General features: G+C 45.7%; 4 protein-coding genes and 1 pseudogene across 4 annotated transcripts in view; 1 reads left to right on the top strand and 4 right to left on the bottom strand.

Annotated features, from left to right (window-relative positions):
- Positions 1-583: 583 nt before the first annotated feature.
- LOC148030689 (pyruvate dehydrogenase E1 component subunit beta, mitochondrial-like) overlaps positions 584-24,418 on the top strand; it is a 46,197-nt gene continuing 22,362 nt past the window's right edge. The window contains exons 1-8 of the mRNA XM_087687041.1: positions 584-804; positions 1,622-1,678; positions 1,753-1,833; positions 1,938-1,964; positions 2,112-2,174; positions 2,270-2,356; positions 2,528-2,653; positions 2,740-2,873. Coding sequence (XP_087543167.1) covers positions 751-804; positions 1,622-1,678; positions 1,753-1,833; positions 1,938-1,964; positions 2,112-2,174; positions 2,270-2,356; positions 2,528-2,653; positions 2,740-2,873 — 629 coding nt within the window. The 5' untranslated portion in view covers positions 584-750. The remainder of the gene's footprint in view (positions 805-1,621; positions 1,679-1,752; positions 1,834-1,937; positions 1,965-2,111; positions 2,175-2,269; positions 2,357-2,527; positions 2,654-2,739; positions 2,874-24,418) is intronic.
- On the bottom strand, positions 9,207-9,887 carry LOC148030690 (uncharacterized). The gene has a single exon (XM_087687100.1). It carries the CDS (start codon positions 9,870-9,872, stop codon positions 9,207-9,209), a length of 666 nt encoding a protein of 221 aa, XP_087543226.1. The 5' UTR covers positions 9,873-9,887.
- LOC148030691 (uncharacterized) lies at positions 11,535-12,735 on the bottom strand (annotated as a pseudogene).
- On the bottom strand, positions 12,535-13,366 carry LOC148030692 (uncharacterized). The gene has a single exon (XM_087687101.1). It carries the CDS (start codon positions 13,364-13,366, stop codon positions 12,758-12,760), a length of 609 nt encoding a protein of 202 aa, XP_087543227.1. The 3' UTR covers positions 12,535-12,757.
- On the bottom strand, positions 13,390-14,540 carry LOC148030693 (uncharacterized). The gene is made up of 2 exons (XM_087687102.1): positions 13,907-14,540; positions 13,390-13,400 (listed from the first exon to the last, which is right to left on the bottom strand). The coding sequence occupies exons 1-2, from the start codon at positions 14,538-14,540 to the stop codon at positions 13,390-13,392; spliced, it is 645 nt and encodes a 214-aa protein (XP_087543228.1).

Consider the following 24,418-nt stretch of genomic DNA (forward strand, 5'->3'; position numbering starts at 1 on the left):
GAGAATGATCAATCTTTGTGCTTGTCTCGTCTCACCTTCTTCTCTCAGTCCACATCTAGTCCAAATTAGATAAATCAAGTTATCATAGTATTACTCTAACAACTTTTTTAAAAAGAATTCGATGATATTAATGGCCGGTTCAAACTCAACAAAGGACCACCCCAACTCATCACATACTGGCCATGTCTATGTGTGAAGTACTAAATGGCCAAATCATCTTTCATGTGATTAGTGAAGTGGTCCACATCGGTGGAAATAAAAGTATGAGTATGGTGGGGGTTCAAAGTTGATGATGTGGCCTTTCTCTTTGACATCGCCTACCTATACCAAGTTAGCAGATGTGCTCAAATTTGTGTAGACATGAAGGCTTGTGATATTATTTCGACATGTCTTACTTTGCCCCTATACGCCATTGGTTTTGCCCATCCGTCCACTATAATCTGAAGCCACCCTAAACCTAGGTTTTTTATGAAGATTATTACTTTGTTTATTGCTCGTTTTCACCTAAAAGATGTTTGGGAATAGTGATGTAAGCCCAAGAGTGCACGTGTCAAGATGTCTCCTCTACTGACTTTGTATTTTTTCGCATTTTCTTGACTAGTCGAACACATCACCCTCCTTGCTTTTGAAGCTGTATAGGCTACTACTCTGTCGGCCCAGCATCATCAAAGGTAGACGTCAATCTTTGCCTTTGCTCTACGAGTGCGAGTGTTAGCGACGTGCTGATCAGAAACCCTAGCAGGGCGTGGTATGATGAAATCCAGGGCGTTCGATATCCTAAGGCCACTCATCCACCCGGCTCTTGTAAGTTTCTTCGCAAATATCTGTTTCTCTTGCATGCAGTGGTTTTCTGTATTGGACTGGATGGAGGAACTTGCAAATTCTCTTTCCGCCAAACTGTTTTCCTGCTAGAACTTTATGAAGCTTGCACAGCATTGGATTTCGTTCTTAGATACAAAATCAAGAACTTCAAAGCTGGAACAGAATTGGATTTTATTCTTAGATACAAAATCCCGAGTAATTGTTAGGTCTTAAACAATGTTTCCATGTTGCTTCCTTCAGCCAAGATCTCTTTTGGCTCTCCAAAATCCACAAGACATTCTACAATGCCCTGCAGCTTCGGTGGCTTTCTCTTAATCTCGTAATCAAGCTCTTGCAAAGTGATTAACCACTTTGCTAAACGATCAGGCAGTTGTAACTTGTTTAGCAACAATCAAATCCCTTCCGCCTTCATATAAAAAACCATCTTCTCATAAAGAATGTAGTGCCTGAAATTTTTGGTCGCAATTACCATCACAAGGCACAACTTCTCCATATAGTTATAGTTAATTTCCGATAGGCCCAACTTCGCCATGAGATATGATTTCACTGCGGGAATGGGTTCTTCACGAAATTGGAGTTAAAAGTATAGCATTTTGTAATCCATATGAGATACTTTTGCAAAGGGCTCATGCCAAATGCAACTAGAAGAGTCAGCATCTGTTTTAACAGCTCGTGGAATCAGCCTATTTTGCAATTGTGAGCTTCACAAATAAGTCCATTTGGCTTAAATATGCACAAATGTGAGAATTTGGTGCTTGAATAAAGGTTTCATTTCGAATGATCTTATATTTTTTGACAGAAATTCACGAGACAGGAGTTAGGTGGTTGGAGGTGCTATTGCACAGCTGCCAAAGAGGTCAACAAATCTTTGGAACTGTTTCTTGTACATGGCAATTATATGTGATACTAACAGTCGTGAGTATTATGCAGATGACAGTCCGTGATGCTCTCAATTCTGCACTTGATGAGGAAATGACAGCAGACTCAAAAGTTTTTCTCATGGGTGAAGAGGTTGGGGATTTATTACTAGTATGAATTTGTGTTTACGCAAAAGGAGGAATCTCGGATTAATTCTTCACGTTTTGCCCTGTACCTTTCTATGTTTTGTCTTTCAGGTTGGGGAATACCAAGGTGCATATAAGGTACACAGTCCACATGAAATAGTTTGTTTACTGCAGTCTTATCAGTGACACATCGTTACTAGGCATTCTGTTTGACTGGATAGATCCTTGGTTTAATTCTAAGTAACTTCATTTGTTTCAAGAAGGCATCTCTTTAATTTTGTGTAGGTATCTAAAGGTCTGTTACAGAAGTTTGGACCAGAGAGGGTGCTTGATACACCCATTACTGAGGTACTGATTAGTGCACTGATTGGGGGTCGGTTGTGTTTGTGACTGTTTTGATATTGCTTGGGGCAGAGAATTTAAAGAACTCTATTCTGTTTTAGGCAGGATTTACAGGTATTGGCGTGGGGGCAGCTTTCTATGGTCTAAAGCCCATTGTTGAATTTATGACGTTCAATTTTGCAATGCAGGTACTTTTGCAAGGCTTAATTTCACAAGATATACGTTTCCAAGCAATGCTTTGTTTTCTCCTATGCTCTCGAGATATAGTTGTCAAAATTCTGCTCTATTTGTTAACTTTTCACAAAACCCACGAAACTGCCTTATGCCTTAACTCTTATACCATCGTGCTCTCTGTTCAGGCGATTGATCAAATCATTAATTCTGCAGCCAAAACAAACTACATGTCTGCAGGGCAGATTTCTGTCCCCATTGTCTTCCGGGGTCCAAATGGGGCAGCAGCTGGCGTTGCTGCGCAGCACTCACAGGTAGAATTGCTTTACTCCTCTCACCTGCTGATGCCATCACACAGTCAAGTAAACTCAACATATGACTTGTTTGCAACATGTGGCAGTGCTTTGCTGCATGGTATGGTTCTTGTCCAGGTCTTAAGGTTCTTAGCCCATACAATTCTGAGGATGCACGCGGTTTGTTGAAAGCAGCTATCAGGGATCCTGACCCAGTTGTATTTTTAGAGAATGAGCTTATGTAAGTTCCTCATTTTGCCACGTGCATTCATAGAGTACATGCAACAATTCTATATCATTTGACAATCATAACTATCATCTGCATGTGCTACATCAGTACAATTTTTAAAGCATATGTTCTAAAAGAGTACTCTTTCTATTTTATGGTGAGAATGGCCATATATTGAAGAGAGAGAGGTGCTCAAGCTTTTGCCTCAAGAATAAAAAATTTGTGCACATTGTGCCATCACACTCATTCAAACAACCTAGAATTTTATAAGTCCAGAGGATCTTGCAGAATTTATAAGGGCAAAAGCCCTATCATGGTCATCAACCTTAGGATAATGGATAATGTTCATAGTGTTCATTTTTATTACACAAAGATAATGGATCTTAGTGAGTTGTAAACCCTTTGTGAACATTGCCAAGAGTATTCAGCTTGCCTGCACTTCATCAGATCTGTTTCACTCATATTTAGCAGTTTGAAAGACCTTTCTAGTTTGAGCACTCTCACATTGTATCATCACCAAAAGAGAGGATCCTGAGATTCTACGAAGAGGAGACTGCACTCTTCTTGCTGTTCGGTGCAGATTTGTCATGAAGAACACAGTTTCTTTGCACTATTTTGGCCTTCTTTGATATGTGTGGAGCATCTATTGTTAGAGATTTGGTCATCCCCTGGATAGGCACATTGTCAGAAGTGGAGCAGCAATGGAAACATAAACATATGCTGTAATAAACTGCCGAAACACAAGGCAAAAGAGAAAGGGAAAGAAAGAACATTGAAGAACACAATATAAATGAGAACTCAGATGTGTACTCTGGAAATGGAATCCATATATCCAACACGAGAATGACGCGTACAACAGTGAGTCATTGGCTGCTGGGCATCGGCACTGGCTCCTCTCTCCACAGAGTCTCCACACGTGATGGCAGATGAGTGACTGAGTGAGGAGGAGGAGCCTAAATATATAGGACAAAAGTTTGTCCTCAATATGATCAAGTCGGCCAGCAATGAATGCTAAATATAACCAAAATGAAGACCATAAAAAATGCCTAAAATATTCTAAATAATGTACCCATCCTCTACATGCACAGACTCATACATGAACCGAGTCCCGACATATCTGCTAACACCCTCTTTCAGATCATGGGTGATCTGATACAATGCAATGGTACAATGAGAATGAATCATAAACAATACAACATAGAACCACCAAGTAGAACCATGGATACCCAAGCAGTGGGTATGCAAGCCACCACCAAGATGCCTCGGAGAAAACCTGAGGTCGATGTCGATCATACCAACACTCGAAAATAGAGAAGATCATAGCATATCTCTGTGTGTGTCCTAATGTCTCTTAGTAGCATATACGAACAGCCTTTCAAAAATGCCTTTGGAACATATGTGACCATGGATTCCTTTCTGCCTTCGGCTAGCAGATCGTCAGTGTCCTCTCATGTGAGCTCATGACTAGGAACCAATCCCGTTCTCTGTCAGATAGCCCATCATGAACCTAGATGTCAATACCCTAGCTCCAGGATTTGAACCTACCTGACTTTGATCGATGCATCATGGAAGTCGCTCTTTGGATCCAGTGCATCTTTATAGATGTATAGATGAGACGTGGCTACCCCATCTCACCACTCTCTCATACTCCCTCTCTGGTACTGGAGAGCCATGAGGGTTGCCGTCATCACCACCATTAGTAAGCAGTAGAGGAAGGGGCCATCAATCCCTTCCCACGAGCCGAAGAAGCTGATCCTTTCTGTGCCTTGGACTTCTTCCTAGTCGGAGGATCGGAGTTTGAGTTTTAGGCAGATGATGACTCATCGGAGAAGTCCGTATTCAGCTTCGTCATCTTCTCCTTCTGCTTCTTGGAAGCCGTTGTCATGAGGGTATGTATTTTTGAAACCTCACTTAATATGTGGATTAAATTTTAATCACATGATTAAGTAAATGTTCCACATGTGAGGTGCAACTAGGGTTAGAGTAAATTTACGAGCCCGGGAGCTGAGAAAATCACGGGATGTCGAAGGCAAAAGTTGCTATAAGTTATATTGCACAAGTACTTGGTATTATCTGGTGTCAATTGTTGGCCTAGGTCATTCATTTGGCCATAAGTGTCAGTTTGGTGACACTAGAGATGTGGCGTTTAATGGTACCTAACGCCGATCTAATGGTCAAAGATGGCACAGAGAGACTTCGGAGTGGAAGATGCCTAGCCAATTTAATTATTGGCCAGTCAGATTATTTTTCTAGGCATTGAAATAATTATTAGATTAATTTTGAGTAATTAAAGACTGAAAATTAATATTTAATGATAGATAATGTTGGGAAAACCATTTGGGAAGGCTGCCACTTGGCAAACTTGCCCATACAGGCTGGTAAAAGACTAAAGAAGAGGACAAACGAGATTATTTTTGCTGTAGCAAATGTGGGAGAGCTGTGAGCAGCCATGGCGAGCTTATTTTCGGCCATTGCAGCCAGCCACGAGTGAGTTTTGAGGAGGCGATTGCAGATTCGGACCCTCCATAGTTGGGCGATTGCATCCAGGTACAAGGTGACAGCTGATTTGGATGTCTTAGCTGTAGGCAACAACATTTAATGCTATTGTAGCAAGGTAGCAACTACATTTGACTAATTTTCAGTCAATTTTCATGGCAAAACTTTGAATTTTCTCTCTACAGCTTTCTCTCTCATCTCCCAACCATTTCACAGCCTTGCTCCGAAGATCTCAGCATTTGGACCCTTGGAGGCTGAGAAATTGCAAATTTTTCTGTTGTAAACCCTAATTGACAGCAAAAATTAGGGTTTAGTAGCAGCCTTGGAAAGCGTGCTAGAAATTGGAAGCTCCAAGACTTGGATTTTTCAAGGCTGAAGGTGAATGCAGCTAAAGTCAGGTGGAGGACTAGCCAGCCATTGATTTTGGGGCATTTCCACCGTCTATGAAGTGGGTGAAGGCCAATTAAGTGCCCGAATCAAGGACCAAATTAGATTGAAGACTTGTTGGTCACTTTGGACAGCAAGGGGAGTTTGGATTGTGAAGGGGAATCTGGAGAACCCCATTGTAAATCAACTTCTTATTCAATAAAGCTAAAGAAATATCGAAAGGGGTGCCGATTTTGGGGCCAATCGGGTGTGCATTGTCCAAGATCAGTATGTAAATTTGTATTTTCAGATTTGCATTTATTGTTTGCTGCTGTAATTAAGTTGTAATTGGGGATTTACCACCCATCCACGGAAGGAATGCTGGTTTCAGCTAACTCTTTGCAGTCCTTCCGTAAATGACTATTCTTCCCACAATGGTAACACTGGGTCTTCTTCTTCGAACCCCTCTCTGAATTTGCAAAAGCCTCATGAAAACCTCCCATGTAACTTATCATCAGTGGATGCGCACAGAGAAGACATTTGTAGAGGATAAGAAGATAAGGAGAGAGAAGAAGGTAATCAGAGAGGGGACACAGCCAAACCACTAGCACAGACTGTATAAAATGAGAGTTCACATGCAGTATTCACCGAAAGCTGACCAAAAGAAGAAGAAATTTGCTGCAAAAAGTAAAAAAATCAGCTAGAAACTGCTTGAAATAGCAAAAACGGCCTGATGATGCAGTTGCCCAGCTAGGAGGAGATGTAGAAACATCAAAACGCAGGCTGGAACTGACATGCAAGTAGTAGAGGGGTTGATGCAGGTGGTACGGATACCGGCGTTAGCAAAAACGCAAGAAAAAGAGGTCACCTGGTGGGACCAGTAGTCGCCCGATTAGTATTGGTCAAAAGAGTCTTGAAATCAGCAGAGGATCCACAGTAGGAGCATAGATCTTGACCTTTGATACCATGTGAGAAGTGGATGCTGTGAAGGAAACTGCTAGGGTTTGCACTGTGGACACACAGTGTACGACCACGACAAAAACACAAAGAGACAGACACAGACCCAGAGGGAAAAATTCAAACCCTAAACGCAAAACTCAAAACTCAAAACACAAAAACTCAAACACAAACAGAAGAAGGGAGAGAGAGAACACAACTTTGAAGTGAATGAATGCTGTAAATGAATGCCACCGAAGACGGATCCCAAGTCTGTGACCACCAGTCAGAGTGTAGGAGTGCTGAATAGTGAATGGTAGTAGGCTGGTCACCAAAACGTAGTAGTCTGGAGGTTGGAAACTAGTAAATGTAGTAGTGTACCACCGATCGGAGGCTGGAAACTGTGCACAGTCTGTTGTAAACAGCAGGCTGAAACAGTGTCTGAGAGTGTCAGGGTCTGCAATGCTGAACGCAGGCTGATTGACCCTGGAGATGATGGACAGCAGGTTGAACAGCAATTTGGGACAGTCTAGAGCAGTCGCCAGCAGCTGAGAGCTGTCGCCTACAGCAATGGACAGGCTGAAGATAATGTGGCTGCAGTCGATGATGGCTGGACAGTAGATGGAAGCGGGCTGCAGGCTGGAAACTGGTTGCCAACAGCAGCAGAGGGTGTGTGGGCTGGTGTAACTTGCAAACAAGGATGATCATTGAATGGGGATAACCTGTCTATTTATAGATGTGGAAGGGCGCCCCAAAAATTAGGGTTTCCACTAAACTCTCTCGAACCGTTCCCCGTTTTAGGGTTTCCAATGAACTCTCTCGAACCGCTCCCCGTTTTAGGGTTTTACTCTAAAAGAGCATTTTTAGTATGTTTTGGGGCTGTTTAAGAGGCTAATCAGCAAGTAATGCATATTTTAGCTCAACAAATGCAACAATGGAAGCGTAAACATAATGTCATAATAAACTGCTGAAACACAAGACAAAAGAGAAAGGAAAAGAAAGAATACTGAAGAACACGATACAGATGAGAACTCGGATACATGCTCGAGAAATGGGCTCTTGAACGTTTATGGCATTGAAGAAGAGAGAAATGCAAATCAAAGAAAAAATGAGATTGTTTAAAGCTAGAACAACAAAATAACCATCCTGGAAGAATGACGTGTACAACAATGAGTCATTGGCTGCGTAGGCACCGGCATTGGTTCCTCTCTCCACGGAGTCTCCACACATGTGATGGTAGATGAGTGACTGAGTGAGGAGGAGGAGCCTAAAATGTAGGACAAAAATATGTTCTCAATATGATCAAGTCAGCGAGCAATAAATGCTAAATATGACCTAAATGAAGACCATGAAAAATGCCTAAAATCCTAAATAATGTGCCTAGCCTCTACGCCTAGGGCTTAAATTCCAGCAGTTGAAATTGAAGAATTTCAGGGAGATTCAAGAGGCTAGCTAGTTAATATCAGGTTTGCGGCTGAATTTGTCTTTTAAAGAGTAGGTTGAAGGTCAATCCCCAAGCAAACCAAGGGGCAAATTGGTTTGGAGGCTTGTTGGTTAGTTTTGACAGCAAGAGGCACTTGGATTAACAGAGGAGATTAGAATAGAAGATCTCAGTTGTGATCCTTCCATTTACAATATAAAATAAAGAAATACCGCAAGTGGTGCCAGTTTTGGGGAGCCTACTGTCATCCATTTGACGTACTCAGGTGGCATATCTCAGTACTCGGATCATAGCATGTATCTCAGTTGGCCGGCAGCCAGTTTCCAAAAGCATAAGTACATATGGTGTGGTGCTTTTGATGCCCAAATGTCTACGAATAAAAGCTTTTTGCAGCTTCTCAATGTCGTTTCATACAGATGAGGAGATGCTCCCCTCCCACACTTCCACTTCATATAATACTGTGTGTAGAATATATGCATCAAAAATCATATAGCGTATTTTTCAGCATTTAGTATCTGTACGGCTGTAGTCGTTTTCAAAGTGATAATACTTGCTTTTCCCTACCGCTAATCATCGCTCCACACATGTATGCCATCTGTGGTCTGCAGGTATCTCAATCCCCAAGTATTTGAAAGTAGACACTACCTCTATAGATGTCCCGCATAATGTACTTTTGGTGGGGTCTTTGATTGCTTGGTGTGCACAGCCATTAGCTTTTTTTTCGATACATTCACCGTCAAACCACTATCTTGATAAAACCGTTTAAGAATCCCCATGAATTGTTGCATATGTTTCCCCAGTATATGTAAAGAAGACCACATCATCTACATAAAGTAGGAGCAAGATGGCAATACCGATATGTGGGCTTTTGGCTTCCTCTTCATTCATAGCCGAGAGAGAGAGAAATGAAATGAAATGATATATTAACGTCTACAAAATGCCAAAATGACCTATGAGACCATGAGTTACAATCATGTGTATGATGGTACAACTGTCTAGGCAAAATATGTATATAGTACAAACCAAAATAAGAAAGGAAACTAACTATAGCTATGTGTAAAACATAGAGCTCTATCTAGTAACAATAAGCTCCAAATGGTACAATCTCATGTGGGTATGGAGGACCTAGCTCTAGCCTGAGCAATAATCCCCTGTATCCGCCTATGAAGGTGTCGTCCGTGTCTGTGCCGAGGCCTAGGACGTCTGGATCGACTAAGCTGAACGGCTCGATCAATCAATACTCCTTGTCTATGTGTGGACTGTGGCGGTGAGAGAGGCTCTCGTGTGGACTGTGGCTGTAATTGTATTGAAGTCTTTTGAGTCTCCTTTGCAAAGAAGTCTGTGAGCTGCCTCTGTGAAGGGCCTTGATGTCCTGGGGCAGTTGTACTCCTGAGGCGCATGTCACGAAGCCGTCGTATCTCAAGAAGAAAGAGGCCAAGGTATCGCTGATCGGTAAAATCCAGGACTCTAGATAGTGGTCCAAATCCGTCTCTAAAGAGACAGTGGAAACGATCACGGACCTCATAATACGCTGGGCAGTGGCAAATATAATACTCCTCTGTCTCTGGCTCTAATTGGCATATCTGGCATATGTGCTCCTCTGGTGGGATGGATCTATATCTGCCAGTCTCAATCTCTAGCTGATGTGAGGAGGTGCGCAACTGGCCAATAGTACATCTGATCCCATGGGAAAGGTGGGTGTCCATGTATCTCGGGTGAACAATAAATCCATCATCTGTAGTATGAAGGAAATGCACACGGTAGAAAGCCATCTCTGTCCCTAGCTCCTGCCCTGGCATCAACCATGTCGGCCTGATATCCAACTGGGTAAGATCCATCCTGATGATCTTGCGGATCTCTAACCTGCTTAGATCAAGAGATAGTGCATCAAGGGAGTGCTGGAAGGGGGTTAACTTGTCCATGCTTAAGCCATGCAGCTCAAACTAGGCCGACATCTGTGCATACCAACATGAAGTTTCACCCTCTCTGGCAAGCTGCCTAGAGGACTCAAGGGCCATAGGCTATGTATGTATGCGACCGATCGGGTGAGGGCCTCTACCACAATCGTTGTAGCTACTAGCTTGGCTCTGATGGTCTCATGTGGCACTGAGGCCTTACATCTGATCATCCTGGATATCATGGACACTAGGGGTTTCTCCATCGACCTCCATCCATCATAAGTGCGCCCTGATTTGCTATGGTGGTCAAGACTAGATCCCCATATCTGTACTCCATAAAGTAGTGTGGATGTGACCAGTGTATCGAAGAGCCATAGCTTGGTATGGGGTTCTTGGAATTGCACCTGTGAGCACATCCTCTCCAAACCACCTAGTGCTGTGTATCCGCAAGTCAGTCTAGTGTCTGCTGCCTCTCGCATAGAAAAGGTGGGCCCAGTGAATAAGACTCCTAGGTATGTATAAGAATCCACATACTCTTGCTCCTCAGATCCATATGTGAATTTAGGTGTTGATCTCCTGACCCATTGTGATGTAGTATTAAATACCATCACCTTGGTTTTACCAAGGTTCACTGAAAGCCCACTGTCCAAAGTATAGGAGTGTAGTGTATCCAAGTGTCTCTGTAGACCTTCTGGAGAGTCAGCTATCAGTACAATGTCATCTACATGCAGTAGGAAAGGTATTCAAGTGCCAGCTAGTGGAGCTCCTCTATCTCCTTCCTGTGAAATGTAGTCAGCAATCCTGTCAATGTACAGGCCAAATAATGTCGGAGAGAGGGGGCATCCCTGCTTCACCCCAATGGTGGGGTAAGTAGGTGCCGAAAGGCCCTCAGGTGTGTGAACTCTGCCCACAACTCTCTCATATAGTGCCAAAATACCCTAACTGAGCTCTTTCGGTACTCCCATGGTATGCAATCTATTTATCAGCCTGTCTCTCGGTATTGTGTCGTCAAAGGCTTTGCGGAAGTCCACAAAGCAGTAGTAGGTTCGTCGGCCATGGGCCCTTCTCTCCTCAATGATCGCTTTGAGTGTGAGGATGTGATCCAATGTGGAGAAGCCTCTCCTAAAGCTAGCCTGTCCTTGTGCTCTAAGACCCCACATCTCTGCCCACCTGCTTAACTCATGCTCAAGGATGGAAGCATATAACTTAGCCAATGTATGCCCAACCATGGTAGTCCGATAGTTACTGGGTAGAGTAGGGTCCCCTGGCTTGAGGATAGGCACAATAGTGTTCGTGTTCCAGCTTTCTGGTAGGCCTTCACACATGGCTCTGTTAAACATGTAAGCTAGGAATCCTGCCACCAAATCTCTAGCATGGATCAAGTGCTCGGTTACTAATCCATCGTGATCTTGTGCCTTTCCTCTGCTAAGTCTGTTAATGGTCTCTCAGACCCTACTTTCTGTAAAGAAAGTGGTCGTCTCTGGACAAGGCTCAAGTGGGTCAGGAAGAGGTGGCTGACCCTCCACAGTATAAAGACTAGCTGCATACTCCTCCCATACAGCGGTGGACGTAATAGGTGTGGTCGGGCAATGCTCTCTGAAAAGCCTCCAAGCCTCTCTAGAGTCATGGCTCAAGAATAACTGATATAGGTCTCCCTCCAGCTGGGCCAAGAATGTTCTCTTCTTCCACCCCGTGAGGCGTCTAAAGAGTATCTGTGCCTGTCTGTGGGTAGTGGACCCTTGTGCTATCTCTCTCTGTAGCCGTGCTTTGGTCTCACAGCACTCATCATTATACCAGCTGTTCCGAGGCGTCACCCCAGTGGAGGCTCTTTGTGTGGGTCGTGAATGTGGGAAGGCTACACCTGCAGCGATGTAGGGCCTCATTGAACAGCTGAGTCAGCTCCTATAATGGAACGTCGGGGTCTGCATCATGTAAGAATCTAAGGATCTCCGCCTCATAGGTATCCTTTGTCTCTCTGGAAAAGAGGTATCTTGGGTGCCGGTGAGTTGCATGATAGGTCTGCATGTCAGTGAATTGGAGGTTGATGGTGAATGATAGGTAGGCATGATCCACTGCAACTCCTAGAAGGCGTGGGGATACTAAGAGGTCCTGGATGTGAGATATCATCATTGGTGGGGCAAGAACATAGTCTACTATGCTGGCACCGTGTCGGCGAGGATAACATGTGAAGGCGCCGGATAGGGGGTATCTAGCCAAGCCATTAAGAATGGCCAACCTGTGTGCTGTGCCCATCTCCACAAGGTATCTCCCATATTCGGTGACTTCCCCCATATCTTGAGATATCCTCTCCAGCTGTAGCTTTGACACATCTTGCTCCTGTAGCATCTCCTCATCAAAGAAAGACACCTGATGGGAGGCTGTCCTGGCATTAAAGTCTCGCATTAAAGTCTCCCAGTAAGATAACCTCTCCCTCCTTTGAGAACTCCCAAATATCCTCATCCAAAGCCACATATGGTGATTGCCCATTGGGTGGGGCGTATCGGGATATCATAGGGGGAAAATAGCATATGGCGATTACTGTGGTCTGTGCGTGTCTCCTTCCTGCAAGCTGACTCCCACCTATAGCCTGTCACCCGTGGAAGTATAGTATGTGGTCCCTGATGTGTCTCTGAGTAGAACACTATATCTCTCCCTCTGAATGTCTCCTCAAAAGCTCCCACATCCAATCAGAGGGCTCCATTACAGTTCCAGACTGCCACTGCAAGGTTGGTCCCATAGGTCCCATAGGTCTCACACCGTCATTTGTGGCGCCTCTCCATGACTACCACTCTCCCTCCTTTGTAGAAGGTGAGTTTGCCCTCCCCCCTGGCTGCCTTAATATTTGGCATGCACTTCCTCATGTGGGCTAGTTGGGTTGGTGTGAGATCGTCACCCAAAAACACACCGGTCCCCTTCAATGTACGGCGTTGAGCTAGGAAGTCTCTCCTAGCCTTCATGGTGGGGAAGCGGAGAATGAGTGCATGCTCTTTTGAGCTCTCCCTTTCTGTGCTTTTCTTGCCCACTCTCCAAGCGGAGACATGCATGTCTTTCTTAATATTCATTAACGTGTATAGCACCTTGGTGTCCTCATCCACTTTTTTATGCATCTTCAGCCCCGTCACCCGAACATGGAGTGCTCTCATTTTCCTTTTTTGTTCCTCCTCCAATGTGTCATTGATTATGGTTGTTGTAGGTGTGTGTGCTAGGTGTTTCCCCTTCTTTGCAATTTGAATCCATTGCTCCGCCTCCTCTACTCGCGGTTGGGTTTTCTTGAGCATCTCTGCCCAAGAAACAGCCTCCTTCGTTGTCTCCTCCCTTTTTTGGAGTTGTTGTACTTCCTCTTTGATGCGGATGAGCTCGTCGGTCATGTTAGGTTGAATTTCTCCTTCCTCTAGCTTGGGGCTGAGTTGAATGTTAGTAACTGCCTAAGTGATTGAATCTCCCCATCTTGGGCTTTTGAGAGAGAGAGAGAGAGAGAGAGAGAGAGAGAGAGAGAGAGAGAGAGAAAAGAAAGAAAGTTATATTAATGTCTTCTAAAGACCAAAACTGGCCTATGAGACAAACTGTGATACAACTGATGAGGTCCAGCTATCCAAAATAAAAGTGCTGAATGAAAAGCTAAAAACTGGAAACTGAAAATACGGTGCTGAGTGTGATAAGTGTCGTGTATGTGTATGTGCGTATGTAGCTCTGGTACTCCAGATAATGGCTGCAAAAGGGGAACAAATGTCGGCTGTGAAAGGGGAACGACTGTCGGCTGTGATAAAGTGGTGCGATGTGTATATGTAACAGATGCAGGGAGATATACTATCCTGGGATGTAGTAGCAGTCATCATCGAAGTCGCTAATAGCAGGTGATCCCTCCTGGATGCAGGATGTGGTACATCGGCGGTGGAGAAAGAGCAAACTGGAGATCTGAGATCCAATGTGTGAGTGTCGTCGGATCTCAGTCTGCTGTCGATGTAGATCAAGAATCCTCCGGATCTCCTGTCGGTGTGGCTGTGGGGTCCGAAACCCACGGATCCTCGTGCGGCGTCGGGTACGCTGGTCCTCAGCCTGCTGTAGTGTGAGCCCGGAGGTCTGGCTGGAGGCTGGTACAGTAGCTCTCACTCTGTCTGTCTGAAAGAACTGTGTAATAGTCGTCTGGGTGGGCCCCTCTCTGACTGGGACCCGCTGTGTGCTCTGCTCTCTGATGTGCCATGCCTCTCCCAGAAAATGGCCAAATGATCTCTGATCCATATCAGTCATGCATCCCTGAAGTGAGCTGCTCAATGTGTATCTAGATCTCAACTCTGAGTATGCCGGGCATCTGAGAACAAAATGCTCCTCACTCTCCACCTCTGATCTGCAAAGGGGGCATATCCTCTCCTCCCGTGGGATGCCACTGGCTCTGCCACTCTCAATCATAAGCTGATGTGATGATACCCTGAGCTGTCTAATAAGAACTCTCAATTGATGTGGCATATAGATCTGCATATATCTCGGAATCTCTATGAATCCCTGCTCTGATATGCTCAAGAACTGTGTATAATAATGTGCCATCTTCGATGGCAGTGGCTGTGCAGGGCTGACCCATGTCCTCTGTATATAAATATGCCATATCTCCTGTCTGATGACTCTGTTCCTCTCAGAGAGAGAGAGGGTGTAAGTGGGAGCCTGAGTATCATATAGAAGAGGTGGGAGTCTATCAATGTCCAGCCCATGTCTGTCAAACCAAGCTCTAGTCTGTGCATACCATGATGTGGTATCCCCCGCTCGAGCCATCTCCTGAGATGCCATATATGCTCTGTATGCAATGCGATCTCTGTCCATATCCTGAAATCTGTGTAGGAAGCAGACTGTCTGAAATAATGCCTCGACTAGCATGGGCGGTGTGGCAAGCTCTGCTCGCACAATGTCATGTGGGACTGAGGCCTTGCTACGAATCAATCTAGATATCATGATCACCTGAGGTCTCTCCATCAATGTCCATACATAATCGGCAAGGCCTGGCCCCCATATAGCTGCTCCATACATCAGTGCTGGAGTGACTAGAGTATCAAAGAGCCACCCCTTGGTGCGGGGCTCCTGGAAATGTGCCTGATGACACTGTCGCTCCATAAGAGCCAATGCTGAGTATCCCGTAGTGAGGCGGTCACGAGCTGCCTGTGTCATCGAGAAAGTCCCTGAAGCTGCTGTAAAGGTGACTCCCAAATATACATATGATCCAGTGACCTCAATACTCCCTCCTGTTGCCATGAAAATACTCTGTCTGCGTATCTGAGCTGATGTATGGAATATAAGAACCTTGGTTTTACCAAGGTTCACTGTCATGCCTCTCTGTATGCAAAAATCATCCAATGCTAATAAATGCTGCTGTAATCCCTGAGCTGAGTCTGAGACCAACACAATGTCATCTGTATATAGTAAGATATGAACTGTGGCTCCACTGAGATCTATACCTCCACCGACTCGCTGTTGAATAAACTCTGCTATCTCATCAATGTATAGCCCAAATAGAGTCGGTGAGAGTGGGCATCCTTGTTTCACACCAATGGTGCTCACAAGGGGATCTGATATACCTCCCGAACATCTGACTCTGCCAGTAACCCGCTCATATAGTGCATAAATACCCCACATCATGTCATCATCCATCCCCAGATCAAGTAGGCGTCTGAAAAGCCTCTCTCTCGGAACCATGTCAAAGGCTTTGCGGAAATCCACAAAGCAACAGTACAATCTCTGTTTCTTTACTCGTGTCTGGTCGATCAGACAACGGAGAGTGAAGATGTGGTCTATGGTAGAAAATGCCCGTCTGAACCCTGCCTGTCCGGGTGTGCGCATGCACTCTCTCTCTGCCAGCGTGCTGAGCTCCTCCTCCATCACCGTGCCATAAAGTTTGGCCAAAACTGGCCCAATCATGACGGTCCTATATGTGTTAGGATCCATAGGATCCCCTGACTTGTGGATAGATACAATGGTGTGCTCTGTCCACGAGTCAGGGAACCCCTCAGACAATGCACGGTTGAAGAGGTGAGCAATGAGTGGAGCCAATGTGTCTCTGCCATATATAATATGCTCTGCCTGAAGATCAAACTGGTCTCGAGCGCGGCCATGCTGTAACCGTGAGATAGCATGTTTCACCATACTAGTGGTGAAAAAGAATGGAATACCCGGTCTTGGTGTACATGGTGTGGGTATCAGCAGCTGTGCGGGTACATGATATAAACTCTGTGCGTATCCATGCCATACTGCAGGGTCATGTATCGGTGTGGGTGAGCGTGGTTCTCTGATCTGCCTCCATGCCTCTGCACAATCTCTGCTCATAAGAAGGTGGTATATATCCCAATATCTCTCCTCCTTCCATTCCCGCTTTTTACGGTGGGTCAAGTGGTGCATGCGTCTCTGCGCCTGTCTATGTGTGATCTCTCCTCTGGCCTCCAAATCGCGTAGCTGTCGACGTAGATCTCTGCACTCATCATCATACCACCTGTTCTGTGGCATGGTACCGGTCCGAGGGGGGTGCGTGTATGTGTGATGTGGAAAACTGAGTGTAGCAGAATCATGCAGAATGCGTGTGATATCAGTGGTCAGTGTATCAAGGGGTGCGTATGGATCAAGTGACGTGATGTGCTTCTCCAGATGCTGTGAGTAAACATGTGAGAGCTCATGAGTGAAGTGTATGGTAGTATGCATGTGGGGTATGATATCTGCAGGTGGTGATGGTAATGAGGTGAGGAGTGAGAAACTGAGAAAGGTGTGATCGGCACCGAGTGGAAGTCTCCCAAGGCCGAAGGACTTGATAGTATGCATCCCATCGATCGGTCCGAGCAGATAATCTACAGTACTCTCGCCCCCCCCATGTGGGAAGCATGTTAGACGACCTGAATATGGCCATCGTGCCATCCCGTTATAAATAACGAGATGTTGTCTACTACCAAGCTCAAGTAAATGCCCTCCATACCCTGTGGCGTTTGGCCCAGTATCTGCTGACTCCCTACTGATCCCCAACTCCTTAGGGTCTAATGCTCTCATGATCTCTGGCTACTCCATATCAAAACTCTCACACTGTCGGCTCTGTGTGCGCCCGTTGAAGTCCCCCATAAGGAACACCTCACCCAAACTAGAATACAGAATAATGTCCTCTGAGAGCTGTGAATAAGAGGAGGGGGAATCTCTGGCCTGAATATCACCCTGCGTAGTAGCATATCTGGACTCTCGTGGTGAAAAGTAGCATACTGCCATATAGATCCATCTCTCATCTGATATCTGCACTCTGATCCATATGTAACTGGCCTCCTCATCTCGTCTCACTAACTGGATATGTCTCTGTATCCCCCTGACGGAATAGAACTGCCACCCCTCCTGAGCCCCTAGATGTGCTCTGCCTAGTAGTAGCCCGGTATGCAGATACCCACTCAAATCCTGTAATACGTGGAAGCCCTCTCTCTGGGCTCTCATGTGTCTCTGTGAGGCATATAACATCATGGTCGGGTAAAATCTCCTCAAGTCTGTCCGGTCGTGACCATAGGGAGCCGTTGCAGTTCCAAACTGCCACACGTATCGGGGTCTCTTGTACAGTCCTCTGCCCCGTCTCATAGGCCACGCCCCTCTATTTGGTGGGGCGTCCATCTATAAAAATCCGGCCATCTCGATAGAAGGCCTTACGGCCTTCTCTACGTGCTTGGAGTATGTGTGGCATGCATGCTCGTCTGTGTGCAATCTGCATCTGAGTCAGGTCCTCATCCATGAAGATGGGAGCCCCAGTCATCCCTCGGAGCGAAATCCGCTTCCGAAAGAAAGCGGCTCTGTCCTCTAGTGTGCTCATATGTAATATCAGAGCTCTGACCCTGGTAGTATCTCGTCCTGCACGCCATGCCTGAGTAAAGGGCATGCTCGTGTACCCTAGTCGGGTGCATAGCCCGCGTGCGTCCTCCTCCGGAGAGGCCCCTTCGGGGAGCCCGGTAATACGCACGTTCAATCTACGCGCGTTCCTGAGCCTCTCCTCCTCTAAGGTCTCCTGAACCCGGACTACCTCCTCCTTTTTATTTTCTTCCTGGACCTCCTTCTTAATGTTCTTCTTCACTACCTCAATCCACCCCTCCTTATTCCCTTCTAATTCTTCCTTCATGTTTGCTTTGATTTTTTCCTCCCATCCCTCTCTCGAAGCCTCAACTTCGGTTTTAATGCATACCTGGAGGTCCTCTCGGCATTCCTTCGTGATAGCCTCTCGGAGGTCCGCTTTGAAATCCGCGTCCTCTCTTGCCTCCCGTAGATGTGACACTTCCGTTTGTAGCTTGTCCAGGTCGGTTTTGAGATCCCTCTTCTCTTCCGTGAGTGTCTTCACCATCTCCTCCAGTCGCCGGATCCTCTCATGGAGCCGGCGGGTTTCTTGGTTCAAGGCATTATCCGCATCCTTCTTGAAATCTTTCTTCGCCTCCTTGATAGCCTGGCTGATTAGAAGCTCCACGTTATGGAGCTCGAGCGGCATGTCGCCTCACGGGGAAAAAGCCCCCTCGATAGACCTGTTGAATGTCAGAGAGACCACCTTCAATGAAGAAAGTTTCCCACTTTTCACCTCCTCCTGAAACTGCACATCCACAAATGCTGTCCCAGCTTGCACATTCCAAGAGCCTTCCTTCTGCAATGCCTCTAAGCTTGACAATGTGTAACCCTTTGGAAGAACTCCCAATAGATAAGCAATCAAGAAATGTCCTGCCTCGTGCAGATCTATGCCCGAGGCCAGAGTAAGGGCAAGTAAGATGCCAAGCACTTGAATTTGATTTAACTGCAATGTCTGCCACATAACCAAGCCACCCAAGGCTGCAGCAATTTGTAGATTCCTTCGAACTTCTCCAAGTGTAGAGTCCACAGGAGACAAAAGACAGTCTGGCGTGATTCTCAATGGCCTGCGTGATCAGGAGCAGGGGGACCTTGTCTGCTTGCAGTGCAATGATTTGCAATAGTAGCACACTTCTGTGGGTAGTGACCGGGTAATCAGATTAGGTGAAGTGAGATTATCTAGGGTTTTGGCATGTCTGCAAAAACAGTCAGGTTTGCTCTGTCAGGTTTTCTCATCTCTCTCTGTGTCTGTCTGTGCATTTCGCAGTTGTGCTACTGCACTATCTGCAGTAAGACGGCAGGTGCCGGGGGCTACGCAATCAACCTCGCCGGCGAAGCCCGCTCGCTGCAGATCGTCCGAGGCCAGGACAACATCGGCGCTTATCAAGCTCTCATTCAGAACCCTGACACTATCTGCAGGAAGACGGCAGGTGCCGGGGGCTACGCAATCCTCGCCGAGAGAGAGAGAGAGAGAGAGAGAGAGAGAGAGAGAGAGAGAGAGGAAGAAGAAAATGAAGGAAGAAATACTGCACTGACTGAAGTGAATGCTGAATACAAAGCTGTGGACTGATCAGTCCTTGCATGCAGCCCCGAGCGTCAGTGAGGACACCAGATCAGGCTGATGATGACAGCAGCACCGAAGACGGAGGAAGATGATGGAGTCGGAGTGTGCACCTGCTAAGGAAGGAGCGAAGATGATAATATAACTGATTGCTAAGTGGGAAATGGCTATAAATAGCCAAAAAACCCAAAAACTGGCCGACCTGAAATTTGCGGCAAAAAATATGTCCGACCAGCATTCAACGCTGATAAAAATGCTAGGAATGCTCAAAAAAATCCCAGAAAGGGTGGACAATGTTCTGACAGGTGAGGCAAGTTGAAGAATGCAGAAACTCCCCCGGGAAATGCACATAAAATCCCGACTAGAGGAGAAAATGCACTGAAATGCAATAAATTGAGTGCTCTAGAATGAGCTACCTCCTCCCTCAAAACAAGTAATAGACAAGTCAGAGCTCCTAAAGTCCTCATCAGACTCAGACTGAGGCTCACAGGCAGGAGATGACAAGGCATGACAAACATTATTGCTAACACCCCCTCTCAGAACTTGGATGTGAGAAGCTCCTCATGATCTTGGAAAACCCCCTCTGAAACACTAAGGGCCAGGAAATCCACAGCCGCATCACCGAGATCGTCCCCCTCTGAATTGGATGGGGGGTACAAGGGAACCATCGGAGGAGAGAGTGGGGGATGGGAAGGAGCCTATGGAAAAGAGGGCGCACAAGTGGGAACGGGTGTAGCAATAGACAACTACCTCAGAGGACCTTGCATAAGATAAGGGGAATGGAGCCTATAAAGCTTGCTCTCCTTCCAACCTGTCGCGATAACAGCCCCTGTAGAAGAATCCTCAATACAAATGGCTTGCTCGGTGAAGACAACCCGAGTACCAAGCCTAGTAAGGCCATAGACCAAGAGGAGTGGAAAGCCCAAGTCCGAAACATAAAGAGCCTGGGAAAGGGAGCTCGATGCGCGGTCAGAAAATAAAGGCAAAGTGCCAACACCTCAAATAGGCACCAAAACAATGTCACCAACAGTGAACTGAACCCTCAGAAGGACATAGATCCTGCAACAAATCATGTCGGGGAGTCATATGACTAGAAGCTCCACTATCAACTAGCCAAGGTCTCTCAGAAGATGAGGCAACCACTGAAGAACGCTCCTCCAAGTCAATAATATGAAGGAACACTGACTCATGGGTAACCGCTAGAGTAGAGGTAGAAGGCTCGGATGTTTTAGCTCCATCCTTCGCTCTTGGACGAAGGCGACGATACTTCTTCCAACATTTCTCCTCTGGAGAGTAATCCGATGGGCAAATGTCTTCTGATGGTAGAAAGAAGCAAGCTTTGTCCACACTTTCGTTGCTTTCCGCAACCTGTGCACATACACTAGGACAGAATCCTGTGAGCTCATAAAGAGGAAAGATTGAGCTCTTGAGTTGAGCCAATCCCGTAAGGCTGCACGATCCATCGATGATCCAATGGTGGGATCCTCCACTGGACGGACGGGGAATAGGGTGGGCAACAAACTCCCAAATATCGAAGGTATCAAGGATACACTCCACCTTACACGACCAAAGCGAGTAGTTGGAACCATCAAGCGGGTCTTCTTTGGGCAAAGAAGGGAGTACGGGCACTTGTATAGAGGGTGCCATGGAAGGCATATGAAGGCCAATAGAACGAGTCTTCTGTGAAACATGGAGAGAACGGGGGATAGAGGGATCTTGTACAAATGGGCTAGGTGACCTCCGGTCATTGCGTGACCTAGCTTTGATTGGCTGAGAGAGTGTAGGGCAGACCTTCGATCCTAGAGGGATTGGTGGATGGATCCATGTCCTTGCTATCTCAATCCTCAAGATATCAGCTTTGATTGGCTGAGAGAAAGTGTAGGGCAGTCAAGGCTATAAGCCAAAGGTGGAAGACGGCCAATATCCAAACCATGTAGGCTCATCTTAATAGCCATCTGTGAAAACCAACAATTCTTCTCATGTCCTGCTGCTAGTTGTTTAGATGAGGTTAGTGCCAATCTAGAGTATCTATGGTGTGGAATTTCCCATAGTCTGTGCCAAAAGGTCACTGCCTTGAAGAGTGCCTTTGTAACTATAGGTGTTGCCCCTAGCTCTGCTCTGATAATAGGATGTGGGGTGGAGGACTTACTCCTAATCATGCGTGCTATCATCATGATCAATGGCCTTTCCATGCTATCCCAACCATCATAATGATCCCTCTCTACTCCAATCTAATCAGTGAGTGGGCTAAGACGCCTGTGGTACAAGCTGCAACCCCACACCTTTGCTCCATATAGTAATGTAGGTGTAACTAGGGTGTTAAAGAACCAGAGTTTGGTGTGGGGCTCGTGGAATTGTATGTGATCACATTGACTCTTGAGTGCCCCTAGTGCTGCATATCCATGTGCCAGACGTGCCTTCGATGCCCCTCTCAACGAAAAAACGTGGGCCAAAGAAGGCGACTCCCAAATAGCCATATTCCCTCACATGCTCCAGTATGTCTCCCCCAAATGTGAATTGGTACATAGATCTAGTCACCCATGTTACTGAAGTATTGAAAACCATGGTTTTGGTCTTCTCAAGGTTCACTGTGAGGTCTCTATCTCTACAAAAGATGTGCAAAGCGTCTAGATGGCACTGCAATCCCTTTGGTGAATCTAAAATGAGAACAATATCATCTGCATACAGTAATATCGGTATCAGCACCTCTACTGAAATAAATATATCTATCCAACTCCCATCATTTGTCGGCAATGAGCAAACCGCTCTGCTGGAAGGTCCTTCGTGAGAAGGTTTGCAAGATTATCATCTGTATGCACTTTGATAAGCTCAATGCTCTTGCTGTTAAGTACATCTCTAATGAAGTGGTACTTCACCTATATGTGCTTTGTCTTTGCATGAAAGACAGGATTCCGTGCTAGCATGATAGCACTTTGACTATCACAATGGAGAACATGTAACTCTATGATGCCAAGCTCTCCCACCAGTCGTGAAAGCCATAAAGCCTCCTTGCCTACCTTAGTGGCAACTACTACTCTGCCTCTGTAGTAGACAATGCAACACACTTTTGTAGCTTGGAGATCCAAGAGACTGCTCCTCCTGTGAAAGTAAACACATACCCAGAAGTGGACTTTCTGCAGTCCGCATGACCAGCATAGTCTGCATCCGTAAAGCCAATAACAGATGCCTTCTGCTTCCCAAAGCAGATGCACAACTCCTTTTGTGCCTTTGAGGTATCTCATAATACCTTTCACTGCATCCCAATGCTTCTTGCTAGGGATTGCCATGTATCTGCTAACCACTCCCACTGCAAAAGCAATGTCAGGACGTGTAGCAACCATAGCATACATCAAACTACCAACAGCTGAAGCATATGGTATCTTGGCCATTTTAGCCTTCTCATCATCAGATGTAGGGCTGTCCTCTGCACTGAGTTTCACATATGGAGGCAATGGAACCCTAATTGTTTTCCCCCCCTCCATATTGAAACGCTGCAAAACTTTGGAGATATACTCTTGTTGAGATAGATAGAGTAAGCCTTTCGATCTATTTCTGAGTATTCGCATGCCAAGAATGTGATTTGCATCACCCAGATCCTTCATGTCAAAGCTGCCATAAAAAAATTGCTTCAATAAATCCAAGGCATGAGTATCCCTGCCAGCAATTAGCATGTCATCAACATACAAAACCAAGATAATCAGGCTGCCATCTGCTGCCTTCTTGGTGTACAAGCAGTGATCCCCTTGACTTCTATGAAAGCCTTGGGACTGCATGAATGTATCAAACTTATGATACCATTCTCTTGGTGCTTGTTTCAGCCCATACAAACTCCTTTTGAGTTTACATACCATTTTTTCTTTCCCTTGTTCAACAAACCCTTCAGGTTGCTGCATATATATGTCTTCATGCAAATCACCATGTAAAAACGCAGTCTTTACATCCATTTGTATGAGTTCCATATCTTCAACTGCAACCAAGCCCAAAATGGTTCTCAATGTAGTCATCTTGACTACAGGAGAGAAAATCTCATTAAAATCAATTCCATGCTCCTGCTTGTACCCCTTTGCAACCAATCTTGCTTTGTACTTGGGTGAGGAACCAGAAGTTACCTTCATCTTGTAAACCCATTTGCATGGAAGGGTTTTCTGCCCTTTAGGCAACTGCACCAAGTCCTAGGTGCCATTTTTTTCAAGAGATTCCATCTCTGACAGCATGGCTTTATACCATTTCTTGCTGTCCTGTCTGTCTATTGTTTCCTTGAAGCAAGACGGTTCACCACAGTCTGTCAACATGACATACTCAGCCACATTAATTGCACTAGGAACAAATCTGTTTGGTTGTCTAGTAGCCCTAGACGATCTCCTAACCCAATGGTCATTGTTTGCTGGCTGTTCCTGCAAATTTCCATTTTCAGCATGCTGTCCTGGCATTTCAGCCTGCAAATCAGCATTAATAGCTTGCTGTCCTGGCTGTTCCTGCACATGTAATGGCTCATTTTCATGGGCAATAGCTGGCTGATCATTTCCAGCATCATTTTCTGCATTCACAGGTTCATTTACAGCAGGTATTTGCTGCTGTACAGCGGGCACATTTTGCTGTCCAAAAGGTATTTCTTCCTGGAATACAACCCTACGGACCTCCTCAGTCTTTTCGGGCTGTTTGTGCATGCTATCTTCCCGGACGATAATGTCATTGCTGCGTACTACTTTCCTTTTCTCGGGATCCCACAATTTATACCCCATTTCACCCTCGTCACCATATCCTAGGAAAATGCATTTACTGGACTTTGGCTCAAGTTTGCTGCGTTTTTCTTTACGAATGTGCACAGAAGCCTTGCAGCCAAACACTTTCAGATGAGCATATGAAGGTGGCTTGCCCGACCATGCTTCTTGGGGAACTCCCCCCCCTCCCCCAAAAGACCTGTTTGGTGACCGATTAATCAAGTGAACGGCTGTCATAACAGCCTCTGTCCAAAAACCATGGGGTAAAGCAGCATGAGAGAGCATCGTACGGACCTTATCCTGTATGGTCCGATTCA

The sequence above is a fragment of the Lygodium microphyllum genome, chromosome 10, assembly GCF_053477565.2.
Source record: "Lygodium microphyllum isolate KBCC chromosome 10, Lygodium_microphyllum_v1.1.10, whole genome shotgun sequence".
Classification (NCBI taxonomy): domain Eukaryota; kingdom Viridiplantae; phylum Streptophyta; class Polypodiopsida; order Schizaeales; family Lygodiaceae; genus Lygodium; species Lygodium microphyllum.